The sequence below is a fragment of the Lineus longissimus genome, chromosome 13 (genome assembly GCF_910592395.1).
Source record: "Lineus longissimus chromosome 13, tnLinLong1.2, whole genome shotgun sequence".
Lineage (NCBI taxonomy): Eukaryota > Metazoa > Nemertea > Pilidiophora > Heteronemertea > Lineidae > Lineus > Lineus longissimus.
Window position 1 is genome coordinate 12,422,525 of NC_088320.1, and position 14,162 is coordinate 12,436,686.

Consider the following 14,162-nt stretch of genomic DNA (forward strand, 5'->3'; position numbering starts at 1 on the left):
AATCACTCTAATTCATTTAGAATATTGTATTGCTGATGATTTAAGGTCAAAACAAGCTAAAATAATGAGAAAAAAACTTAATTTGACCCAAATAAGAGTCAACCTAACCCCGGTCTAAGTTCGGTTTCATTTTTACAAGTCTTGTTGTGTTGCCATTCATTTTGTAATTTCTTTGAAACTACTTAGATCTTGATTCTGAAAGTTGTGCCCTAAGCAGCAAAGATATTCCTAAATCACATCCTAAATTTTCAGCTCCATAGCTTGCATATTCTGGCCAGGGCAGGTCTTTGAATTTGGTGCTGTTGGCTGCAAAAGCATGACTTTTTGTCGATTTTGTCCTCTTTCGTCGCTTTGGCACAGTTGTACCACTCTTTGAAATGTATCTCATTTCTCCAAAAATGTCCAGATATGACTTTCCTTTGTTGGAGAGTTGTGGGATGTCATCTACATTAGTTTGAAAAAAATCTCAAAATGTTAACCCCTGAAATGTACCTTCATTGAGACAAGACCACTAATGAATATTTAATGAATATTCATAGGTTGGAGGGTCGAGGCCTATCAATTAGACGAGTGCATGTTTTTTACTCTCAAGTACATATTTGGAGAGGTATTGAAAAAATATTTGCTGTGGCAAGTCTACAGATATAAAGAAATTATTTGATGAAAAAATTAATTTCGAATTTTGCTAATTGGGTAATAGGGGGCGTGTTTTGAGTTTTTTCTGCCAGTTGGCTGAAAACAGTGGAAATATCAAAGTCTGTCTAATTTGTCGATTATAAAAAAATTTCCGTGGTCAATCACCAATTTCCATCGCACCAGTTACTCGCAAGACTAACCCGTATATCATATCCGAATTTCAGTTTCACTACTTGACGCGTTCTTTGATGCGTCGCGGTCAAACATTGACAATTTAACTGCTAAAAGGCTTAAAAAATCAATTGTGGTCTTGTCTCTGACTGTGCTTTAAGAGAGACTGGCGCCATGCCTAGAGATATGACTGACCCCTATTGGCAAATTTGTATGACTTTATCTTGCCTACCTAGCTGCTGCCTATAGTCTCCCTTTAACTGCGGAACACTTCAAAGTCGATAAAATGCCATGTTCCACCTTTTAATGTGTTCAGACCGCCATTTTCAAAATAATCAAGTCAGGACACTGCCTTCTAGTCTCATAATAAATTTTGCTTTCCTCAATAATAACATTTCTTCTTCTTTAATGCTTTCATCATTCCAAACTTCTCCTCCTCTGACTTTTACAGGGGTACAGTCATGGCAATCAAAACCCAAATACTGAGACCAAATGCCTGTTGACTGTGCTTTAAGAGAGACTGGCGCCATGCCTAGTCTCTCTTAAAGCACAGTCAACAGACACCAACCCCCTCAGACTCAGAAACCACAAACACCCAACCCTTCCTGCTACCTTAATACTTCTGGATGGCTAGCGTAGCAATATCAGATCCTGATACTGGGGAATGGGACTTACTAAACACCTCGTACCTGTGCATGTACATAAATTCCCTTACCTCGAACTTCATCATCCCATACTCCGATTCTGAGAGATTTAGTGACAAATTGTCTGAATGCAACCTTTGATCCATGAAAATCGTTGGAGATATTGGCAACCTTTGATCCATGAAAATCGTTGGAGATATTGGCAGGAGTTCAGCATATTCTGAAATCACATAATTATTTATTTTCGTAGGTATGTACAGCAATTTATTTTATTTGGGATACAGTTTTTGCTGTAATATAATTTTTCTTAAGATCTGTATTTTGTACTCCCAGATGATCACACAACATTGCAATTATTGTTTGATGTAAAGTCATTGTGACGTAGCTGTGACACCTCTGCTGTTTTATTCTATCACCTCATTATCGTCTGCTACAGTTACAATGTATAACAGCTCAGTGTATCAGTAACTTCGTCATAATTGGAAGCTTTGCAACATGCATGGATTAGAGAATGCTAAAAGTCGATCCTCCTTGGCGTGCATCATTGATGTCACTTGTCAGCTGCCATGGCGTCCAGTAGGAGTAGTAGTAGTAGTAGTAAGAGCACTAATGATAATTACCTTTAGGTCTAGGTTCTTGTGTATTCTCAGTATCTTCTCCAATTTGAGCACTATCTGGCTGAATTACAGAATTGCCTCTGAACTCATTGGGCAGCAGTGGGATGATTGGTTCTGGATGGCTTTGGATCTTGTCGACTTGGATTCTATTTTGCCGTGTTAGAACAGGGGTCGATGAACCTGAAATTTCAATTATATCAGCGTTCATGCATGACTGATACTACACACTGGCGCCATACTACATTCCAAACATTATCTAGAATATCATTATGCTGACTGTGCCATTATATATTAAGGCGTTATTTTACTCAAATTTAGTTTAATGCGCGAAGGCCAACATGATGGCTTTAATAGAGAAATATAACTGCAGCTATTGGAAATAACCCAAAATACATTAGTATGCCACCTGGAGAAGTTGGCGAAAACTTCATTTGGACGTAAGGGTAATTTTTCAGAATACAGGTATACACAGGATGGAATTATGAAATTACCTTTTGGATTTTCTCTTATATCGATCTCTTCTTCAGCAAGCAATAATGTCTTATCAACTTGGGTGATATCCCTGGGAGTGTTGGTGTCTAACATCTGAAAAAAAGCGCGAACGTCTTGATTGTTCATCAAAAGCTGACCAGTCAAATAAAGAGGATAAAACATGATAATAATGAACTTGCTTGATAATAGATTATTTGGACACTCACAGGGTGTAACAGCACTCAGCCACATGTTTGTGTTAAACTTTTCAGGGCAACATTATCAATGACAAGGAATTTAACAATATATTATGGCTTCGATCTATTTTGTAATCTGGCGAAAAAAACATTTTGACCTTTTATTGTCTCATAATGCGCATTCAAAGATTCCTACCTCATATTCACTGCCATCAAGATCTTTTCCAGGGCGCACATCATTGGGAATCTGGGCTTCAGCACTTGGAATATCAGACAATTCGGTAGTGTTGATGACCAAACAAATAGGATGCGGTTCGGCTGACCCTTAAATGTTGAGTGAAGATTCTATCATTCTCTATTTTGACACTCTCTGGTATCATAATAAATGTTCCCTAGGAATGACTGTCTCAACCTATGCCACTGTAACGGATAGCAAAATGAAACGGCCAGGGGCCATTGTGCTCACCGTATACATCTTTTAGTAGGCAGGATCATGCTTAGTTTAGAGGTGAATATGGTGAACACAATCAGGCATGAAGACTTTTTTTAGATGTGTATTGATTGTCAAGTAATAAGACAGGGCAGTATATATAAGTTTATGATCCAACCAATAATTGTCTATGACATCAACAAGATCAATATCGTGTGATTGCTAAGAGTCCCTGCAATAAAAAATTCATCGAAAAAAAGTCATTAATAAGCGAGATATTGCATGTCCTACTTTTTCAGTTTTGACTCCCTGGTGGCCGAATCAAGAATCAGATCAGGCCAAAATTCGGTGTCAGAGATTATCTGATGTAGGGGGTTACATGTACCAACTTTCAAGTTCATAGCTTCAGCAGTTAAGAAACGTGCCATAGTTACACTCTAATGGCCAATTTACGCCATTTGACCTCTGTGACCTAGAAAAGGAGGTCAAATCCAAAAATCGTAGGACATGTGGTGTATCCTTGCTAGAAGTCCCTGCCATAAAAATTTTATCGAAAACAATTCACTCAAATAAGCAAGATATTGCACTTCTTCCTTTTTCCATTATGGCCCCCTGGTGGCCGAATAAAGAATCAGATCAGGCCAAAATTCGGCATCAAAGGTTATCTGATGTAGGGGGTTATATGCACCAAGTTTCAAGTTCATAGCTTTACTGGTTAAGAAACGTGCCATAGTTTACACTCTAACGGCCAATTTACGCCATATGACCTCTGTGACCTTGAAAAGTAGGTCAAATTGAAAACCCGTAAGACATGTGATGTATTCTTCCTAAGAGTACCTACCATAAAAATTTTATCGAAAACAAGTCACTTATAAGCGAGATATCACACTTTTTAGATATCCACTTTTGGCCCCCTGGTGGCAAAGTTGAGAATCAGATCAAACTGAAATTCAGCACCAGAGGCTATGTGATATAGGGGGTTATATGTACCAAGTTTCAAGTTCATAGCTTTAGTGGTTAAGAAACGTGCCATAGTTTACACTCTAACGGCCAATTTACGCCATATGACCTCTGTGACCTTGAAAAGTAGGTCAAATTGAAAACCCGTAAGATATGTGATGTATTCTTCCTAAGAGTACCTACCATAAAAATTTTATCGAAAACAAGTCACTTATAAGCGAGATATCACACTTTTTAGATATCCACTTTTGGCCCCCTGGTGGCAAAGTGGAGAATCAGATCAAACCAAAATTCAGCACCAGAGGCTATGTGATATAGGGGGTTATATGTACCAAGTTTCAAGTTCATAGCTTTAGTGGTTAAGAAACGTGCCATAGTTTACACTCTAATGGCCAATTTACGCCATATGACCTCTGTGACCTTGAAAACAAGGTCAAATTAAAAACCCGTATAATATAAAATGTATATTTGCTATGAGTACCTACAACAAAAGTTTTATCGAAAACAAGTCACTAATAAGCGAGATATCACACTTTTTAGATATCGACATTTGGCCCCCTGGTGGCCAAACAGAGAATCAGATCGGACCGAAAATCAGTGTCAGAGGTCAGCTGACCTGGGGCATTCTGTGTACAAAGTTTCAAGTTCATAGCCCTAGCAGTTAAGAAACGTGCCACTGTTAGGATACGACGACGACGACGACGACGACGACGACGACGACGACGGACACAGCGCTATCGTATAGACTCCCCTTACGGTGAGCCAAAAAAAGTTTATCGCTTCTCCATTTTGCTCCACGTACCATTTTTCAAACCTACTTTAGAACAAGAATACTTCAAATGATAAGCTTCCGATATGTTAGAGGGGACTTCCCAAGGTAGAGGGGACTTTTTCAATATTGTAGATACAACACAAATATTATGGGGACACAGAATGTCACATACGGCAAAGGAAAGCCTCCCCCCTCTCCCCGAATCACAACGAAATGCCTGTGTTTTATCATGATTTTGGAACAAAAATACTTCAAATGATAAGTTTCCGATATGTTAGAGGGGACTTAGATACAACACAAATATTATGGGGACACAAAATATCACATACGGCAAAGGAAAGCCTCCCCCCTCCCCGAATCACAAAGAAATGCCTGTATTTAATCATGATTTTGGCAATAAACATTCAGAAAAGTGTATGCGAGTTGTTGTTGTCCTTATACTGAAATGCCATGTCAAACCCTGTGTTGCAGCGCGTTTCTTCCCAAATAAATACATTATCATGAGTGTGCAGGTCTACTGTACTCTTATGGGTTAGATATTAGTACTTACCATTGGATGGCTGAGTCATGATCGCCCCCACTTCAGCATCAAGGATGATATCAGTTGCATGTATTCTGGCTTTAGGTGGACCAGCCTTCGACTTCTTAACGCAAGTGTGTCCACTTATAATAGAGTGAAGAGGACAGGGGTCCACTTACAGGGAAAATATGGTGAACTCTCACATTTCTTGAAAAAATGCACGTATGCTAACCATGTTGCTGGCTCCCCAGCCAAATCGCATTTTGATCTATGTTAGATCTCTTAATTCATAAATGAACTGCAGAAAAACATCAAATATCATGGGTTATCCAAAACCCAGTCGGTCATTGTACGATTTCTGCCAATTAAATTGTAATTTCCAGATCAACTGATATTCAGCTAGGTTGTAAAGTTGAAAGCAGAAGAGCTCCGAGCGGAGTAGTGACCAGATAACCTAAACACGATTCGGAAAAAGTTTCAGTTCTAGTAAGTGACAATGTTTGTTTAGCAGACACTTGAAAACATACACATTATTTTGTCTGTCTCGCTCCATGATCATGTTCTACCAATCATATTTCGGTGGGGGCACTTGCATGAAAAAATAACAACATTAGACTGGTAGTTTTAAAATCACTAATCACTTGGTCCTTCTTTATATCGAAAATGCCATAGTTATGGGGACATTTCTTTCAGAAAGAGGCATTTTCAACCTAATGTCGAACTGGAACTTTTTTAAGTGGACCGGTCTTCAGCATAGCCGATCGCACTTCGTGTCCACTTAAACGTAATTAGTTCAACGTTCAGAAAGTGCATACACAAAAAGGGGAGACCTCTCATATTCTTGGATTTTTATGCATCAATAATATCACCAGTTCTATGTATGCTAAAATGCACGAGTAGTCTGTTTAAAAGAACTTGAGTCTTCGTGACAATGAATTTGTCAGAGGTTAATTGAATCATCCAAGAACAACTGATTTTCCCTTGGTGTCATGCCACACTACGACAGGGTCTAATTATTGATAAAAAACAAAGCTTACTGGCTTGTCAGATGTTCGCCATGGTAGATCTGTAACACCATAATCGTATCGTAATTCCTCGCCAATGCCAATGTTCCTGCTGGCAAATAAAGCCAAATATGGCTTCCCTTCCTTCGCAACCATTCTCATTGAACAATTGTCCGACCCGTTCACGCCATCATTCACTAAGCGCCCAAGACTTCCATCGTCTCGTGTTGCATCGACACTGAAATTCAAACAAATAAATTAGCCATGCAAGGTAATTACCCTCAGCAATCAAACCTCGTATAAAAAAATGCATTACAATATAAAGTAATCGAAAGTTCAAAGTTCGGGTGGAACAAACTCTCCTATATAATTGATATATTGTCTGAAAGTTGTAGCATGCAAATATTCACGACATATGTTGGTAGTCCAGATTGTACCTGCCCCCTGACAAAGTCTCAGTGCATATTCAGAAGTAATTGTTTAACTCATAATATGTAGCTATGTCAGGAAGGAGCAACTGGATGACAATGGTCGAAGCGGGTGACGTTCTAGATCAAAAAACAATACAGATACTCTTTACTCATCTCCAACATTCGAATTCGAATTCGAATTCGTATGAGCAATGCATTGTCCCTCCCGCGTGTCAGTCGGTATCAAAGCAATTGATGCTTCATCAAGTCGTAAGCAAGTTCCTGAATGGCACCCTATTGCTTGCGGGCCTTATTGTCTTAATGTTTATTAGGTCTAATCTAGCTCACTGATCTGCGCCAGTTTTCAAACAGGGAATGAAAAGGTTCATTTTCACCGCCCAGGAACATGTAAAAAGGAGGCTGAATCGATTGTCGTGCGAAATTCCCTTTAACCGCATAATTTTTAAATGCAAACACATTAAAACTTACCACATCGTTTCACTTCCGAATTTGAAAAAATACATAAAGCTTCCTAAACCAGCCTCTTTGTAACGTTCTTCTCTAATTTCAGCTTCAGCTGTTTTTATCACCTCCCCCTTGTAAATCAAGAGGAAGTCACCCTTTTCAAAAGGGACTTCAGTGAAAACACCCCTACCTGAAATAAGAAAATATGATTTTTTGATAGGCCTAAAGATAAACGTGTGTTCGATGCAGCAGTGGAATGGTTGAAAATGGTTGCACCATCTAAACTATGGTTAATATAGGGCACAAGCACTCTTAGTCTTAGAAATAAATGTTGGTGAGGTTCTGAAAAAATCTTTAAAAGTCTTTTGGAAACAAAATACACACCCCGTAGAGGTTTTTGAGACTGTGGAAACCTTCTTACTCTGCTTTGTCGCGTCGCTGCACCTCCACGCAGGAGTGCATATTTGTGCTGGCCGAAAAACCAAGGTTTTCAAAAGGTCAAACATATTTACAAATATTTCAAAGAGTGTTCCTACGCTTCATTTCTCTGTTCACCAGAAAAACAATATGGGGAGGCTGACTCTCAATCATAAGATGCATTGTTAAGGGTTATCAGTCTGATTATAAAATGCCTCCCGATACAGATGTCAAGGACTGATATATTGGTAGTTGTGATGCACATCCGTTTTGGTAGGGGCACATAAAAAAGTTCAGCCCATGCAACACGGACATGCAGAACAAGACAGGACGGACTGACTCAAGCACACAAATGGTGAAGTCTACACTGTTTGTATATAGACTGTAATACAATGTTCTGTTAGGGGGCATTCATTGGCTGAAATAAAAGGTCGGCCTCTGTCACAGCATGGTCACAGGAAGACCTGTATCGATAGCCCAATATCATGGGCATGGCGATCCTGCGGATTCTGCGGAATCTGGGCGGAATCAGCATAAAAACAGCTCGAGAATATCGATATTATGATAAATTATCCTTATAATAAATATTTGTAATATTCCATAACTGTTAAATTGTCTAAACCGCTAAGATATCAAGCATTTCGGAAAAACCCCAACATGCATGAAAAAAATGTCTGCATTCTATTATCGGACGATTTCCACATTGGTCTCGTTAGGGAGTTTTTCCCAAATGTACGCGATGATGACGTGCCCCATTAACAGGACGTAACATCTATTTTAAAATGCGTTTCCAAAGTGAATGCATGAGGACAACCCATTTGTGTCGTATATCACATATATGCCCCTGATTCTGCAGGATGTTAAATCGGGTATTTTATTTCTTTTAATAAATCATAAGCGTCACATTTGCTCCTAGCTCTGTTCACCATCCCAAATGGCAATATTGCGAATTGGGCCGGACAATCACGAAAACCCCCAAATATTATACATTTTTTCCTGGATAATTCTTACAGTGACCATTCTCCCATGAAAGACAGTTGCTTACGCTACACAAAAATCCAAAAAAATCGAGGGTCAACCATTGAACTTTTGAGATATGTTGAATTTTGCATAAATCAGCGAAAAGCGCACCAACTGGCACTGGACGGCATTTCAAGACGGGGCCGACGCACATCCCAAGTTCAGTGTACACATACGTCGGCAACAACAGTATAAATGCGTAGTTTCTTGTTAGCCGCCTGTTGAGTAGCGCTCTAGGTTTCAGAAACTCAAAAAAAACATATCTTTGCCAAAACAACTGCTGAATCAACACTGACATACTGTAAGGACCGAGAAATCAATGATTTTAGGAACTACGGGGGCGCAACCCAGGCCGAGTTGGTAATAAAATAATAGGCCGAGTCACACGTCATTTTCGCTCATTCGTTAATTTGTTAATATCGTGCAGAATACAATAGGGATGATGGACACTTTTTCCAGGGGACATTTTAAACTTCTACACTGGCCTGGTTGACACGTCTCTCTTTATTTTACAACATCGCAAAATCGTGCACGAGCAACATACGATTGCCTTGATGATCCATCATTAAGATATTCAAGTCACATGATGACTGATGATGTCCAGGACTCTCAGATGACAAATCAGTTTAAACAGAGAATTTCCCACTCTCATGATAATAAATAAAAGATTTTTCTAAAACGTCCACCGGAGTCAATCATCCCACTCTTGATGACCAAACAGCCAGCAAGATCATGCGATGACAGGTGACAAGCCCGAGATCCTGGCAACGATCCTTAAAACACCCAAGTCCCAGGAGGCGAAACGACTAATTTTTGGGTAGAGTGACTCTCGGACACTCTCTTGATTTTAGCTTGATTACATTACATCACGGCAGCGGCCACCGTGGGGCCTAATGGTTTTAGGCTAAGTTTGGGGGCGAAAATGCTGGGGGCGAAAACGTCAGGGAGCGAAACTACCGGATACCAATCCGCTGCAGACCAGATTCCGCAGAATCCGCAGGATCCGCTAAATCGCCATGCCCCAATATCATTCACATTTGTTAAATGCTTTTCCATATTTTAGAACTTCGCGAAAATTATTGTCACGTCTGTGTTTAAGCCTTCGATAAACAATGAGAGAAACACCGCATGATGGATGGATTTACATGTTTAAAGGCAGTCAGATTACCTCACGTTGGAGTCGTATAACTAACATCTATTGCGTGAACATGACTAACTTCGGAACTTTTGAACGCCTTGATTTTAATCTATATTTTAGCCCCACCCTCGCGGTTTTGGTGAGACAACCAATACCTCCATTTGATCTAACAAACGTTTCAGTGTCATCAATAATCCCTTGGCAGTTCGCAATACGGAGAAGGATTAAAATGGTGCAAGTTGTCAACCATATATATCATGTGAGTCGTTCGAATGTGCGATGACAAATAATTTTTCTATCCCTGCACTCGGGTGAAAGCTCACTGGCAGCCTCATAGGGTAATACAGGCTGTCCTTGCCTATAACGTCTTTGAGTGACATTACAATGAGGCCCGACGGGGTACATAATGATTATGTGTAGGCCTGACTTCGCATGTCACATGGATATGAAACCCAACGATATTGGTCAAATGTTCTTACGCCAGACTGCCACAGTCTGTGGACGGGGAAACTCATTCATTGAGTTGTACACATGTTTTTAAGATCGTTATTCGGGAGCGGTGCACAAACGACTCTTGGCGTCAACCATAAATTTGGCCTGCTTAATATCAATTGCTATCTTACTCAAATGATCCCTCACAAATGATTGAAGAGCAACCCAATAAACGTGAAATTGACTTCTCTCATACTAGATAGGAATGAATAGTGGTTCTTGAATAAAAAAGAGGGAGGAGTTTATACTAAAAAGATTTCTTGAATATTCACACCCACTCCTGGTGATAACCCATTGTGGGCCTAATTAAATGTATGGTACATCTTCAGTTGTACAAGAAGGTATAGAATACGTTATAGGCAAGGAAAACCTGTATTACAGGTCCGGCCCGCTGGTAAGAGCGTTCAGGATTTGGCATGCGTATCCATTTACCCCTGGGAGAGTCGAGGGGAGAAAATCTTGATCAAGTACACAAAGACGAATGAGCTCTCCTACCCAAGAGCCCAGAGCTCTAACCTCTATATGCCACATATTGCCCTTATTGAGAACCGTGAGGATGATCCACATCCTCTAACATGTAAAATCAGAACGTCATGAAACTAGAACACTGCATTAACGACTAAAAGAAGGCAGTAGCTGTTTCACAGGTGTACACATCACTGCGACCCCCCCCCCCCCCGCACACAAACACAGACAGGCGACCGCAAATACCATTTCCCCTACCGGAAATGGTAACTAGCAATTAATCGGTCGACACAAATGGGATTTATGAGGATCTTACTAGAAATCGCTCAATCTTAAATTCAGTCCTGTTGCTCAGCATCATAAAAATGCAAACAGAGCACAGCAATTACCGCTTAAGACAATGGGTATAGGTCATTTATCTCAGTCAAAAATTTGTTGTCCTAAAAAAGGGGTGTAGTGTAATAATGCCTCGTGTCAAGAAGAAAAACATACACATTTAGTTCGAAGCAGGGGGGACACCATTCAAATTTAGCCTACATTTACAAGAGAGGTAAAATATGTGGCGGGGGGGGGGAGCATTGCTAAGTAATTGGCTGTTGTTTTCAGAGCCAGGCCAAATGTAAACTAAAACTTTCTGGTGCAAAGTGTTTTTTTCTTAAAACTTACCGATATATTCATTGATGTATCTCTCCTGGAATCCTTGCAGATCACTTCCACTGTCAATAAATTCCTTCGCTTTGTCACAGGGAGGTATCCGTCGACGGCTGCGAAGACGGCTGCAATTTTTCATCTTGGTTATATCTGAAATGAAAATAAAGAGTTTTTAGCCTATACAATATCTTGGGGTGTTAGACGGACTTCATTAATCCATCATTGCCTTAACAAAGCTGTATAAGTTAGGCCACAAGTTAATCACACCTGGAGTTATGTATAAATAGCTGAAAACATATTATTGATAGTGTTAATAGTGTTCGGCTATTAAAGATCATTGTCATCTCTCCTAAAACTGCAGGCAAATGAAAGTATTTTGGCATTACGATATCAAACATGTTTAATTTAGTAGGGGTGTAAATTGTGCATTTTAAACTTCACAGATTAGAAAATATCGATATATGTGAAATTTATTTTGAACAGAAAAATATACACAGCGAAGTTAAGAGTACATCCCGCTATATGCAAAGTGTGAAAGGCTTGGGGGGGGGGGAATATATCATTGTTATATTGACTGCTTAATAGCGAATGTGATGGGTGCCCATCTACATATTTATCAAGGACATTTTTGTCGTCTGTTTAGTTTTACCTGCTCAGTTTTTGTTCCTTGTGACCCATGTTGTTAAGGGATAATATAACTCGTTGTGTTGTACAAGAGATATTCTTGGAGGGCATACTTATCATGGTTATGGGGACATTTTCCAGGACGCTGTATCTCCATCGATTAAGGCATTTTAAAGCGTTATGTCTCGACCGTATAAAGTGGACCAGCCTTTGGCAACTTAACGCACTTCGTGTCCACTTAATAGAGTAAAAAAACCATTGAAGTCAACTTAACTGAGGGTGAACAAAAGTATTTCAATTCATCCAAGATGTTGGCCTTATGAGAAAAAAGTCACAATCGGTAAAAGGGACACTTAATGATCACAAAACATCCGTCACTGAACCCTATCATGAACAGGTCTATGGAATAAAAATGGTACTAAGGATTGCAAGCACACACTTCAATTTAGTTTAGCAAGCGTTAGTTGCTTCTCTAAAATAGAAATGTACCGAAAAAGGAAAACGATATCCAAAAAATAACACTACATTTGATCTACATTACATAAGAACTGTATTGTGGGGACACTTTGCTCCAACCTTGCAGTGTCATGCGTCCCTGTAATGATATCTAACGCCCGCCAGACGGAGAAAATAGAAGAATATTTACCTCAGTCTCAAAATGAAAACGGCAAAGTCTAGTCCCTACTTCAAATTCATGCTGTTGAAGGAGGTATTCTGCTGACTGCTGTAGGCCTAGCAACTCAAGGGCCCGCGCTATACCACAACTTCTATTCTCCACCTGAAAATGTGCCGCTATATAGGCATGGTTGGGCGGTCCTATACGGCTTGAGCAGATATGAGTGGACATACGGGCCATAGCGCCGCCCCAAAAGTTCTACAAATGACAGCTAAGTGGCCATTTTTAATCAAAACTAATAACGAAATGCTGTGGGGACCTCCACGTGTACGTGGGCGTGAGTCAAATGAGCGCGTAGAGTTGTACACTGTGTACCGATTCCACAATCGGGGAGTCTGGCGGTTGTGGTTACCAATCTTATTCTAAATAGTCTTCAAAATTCGTCATAGATCGGTTTTGATATTTTCATGATACACTTTTTGCAAACAGTGACCGGGCGAAAAGCTAGGTTTGGCCTGCCTATATGGCTAGCTGTTTTACTATTCTCTTCCAACAACTTGGCTCAACAGCCAATTTTCTCACATAAACTAACGTTTATGTCTACAAAAACTGAGTGCTTCTGTAGAAACCTCTAATGTAATATGATTTCACACGCCCCCACTTCAAACGTTTCAAGCTTGGTGGACTTTTGATTCTCATCCTATAGGTTTAATACGCTAGTACATAATCATCTCTATGAATTGACTCTTTTCTACTAGAAAATAGTACAATCAAAGCATCCTTATCTCACATTAATCCACAACATTGTATTTTCGTGTGATAAGAAAGCAGACCAAACTACTTTCTGTTCCTTCAAAAACCTTATCATAGCTGTGTGACCCGCAGAATGCAGGGCTACATGTATGTTCACTTGAAAAGGAGGCAAAAATGGAACACTGTATTCCAGCCTGGGATTGCGTATAGCCCGCAGCACACTAGCCGCCAACTTCGGCGTTCACAGGCGTTTTTTGCCGCAAGAGTCCTGAACGCCTGAAAAATCCCTAGTCTGCTACGAACGGCGTCGGCGAACGCGACTTGCCGCCACTTGCCGCAACTAAACGCCAAATATCTAACATGTTTGATTTTTGACGCGTGTCGCCGCGTTTGAACGCAAGAAGAAGCCAGGTGTGCTACGGATTGCCGCCTGACTTGGCGTCGGCGGCGAGGCTATAGCCAATCAGCTTGCGTCTTGATGTCACATGATTTCGCGCTGCATGGCCCAGGATGGGTTAAAGTGGCGGAAAAGACGCTACTGGACGCCAATTCTGGGCAGGTGTGCTCTGACCGGGATCCACTGGCCGCCAACTTTGCCGTCGAGAGGCGTCATCCGAACGCTTCTTGTCGCCAAAGTTGGCGGCTGGTGTGCTGCGGGCTTATGCATATGGGGATCACACATGGGGTAG

The 14,162-nt window shown here is 40.4% G+C and overlaps 1 protein-coding gene across 1 annotated transcript; it reads right to left on the reverse strand.

Annotated features, from left to right (window-relative positions):
- Positions 1–2: 2 nt before the first annotated feature.
- Positions 3–11,556, reverse strand: LOC135498309 (uncharacterized). Its single transcript, XM_064788562.1, has 9 exons — positions 11,496–11,556; positions 7,322–7,487; positions 6,456–6,660; positions 5,449–5,539; positions 2,933–3,060; positions 2,560–2,653; positions 2,072–2,248; positions 1,523–1,671; positions 3–56 (listed from the first exon to the last, which is right to left on the reverse strand). Exons 2-9 carry the CDS (start codon positions 7,354–7,356, stop codon positions 3–5), a joined length of 933 nt encoding a protein of 310 aa, XP_064644632.1. The 5' UTR covers positions 7,357–7,487; positions 11,496–11,556.
- Positions 11,557–14,162: the final 2,606 nt, after the last annotated feature.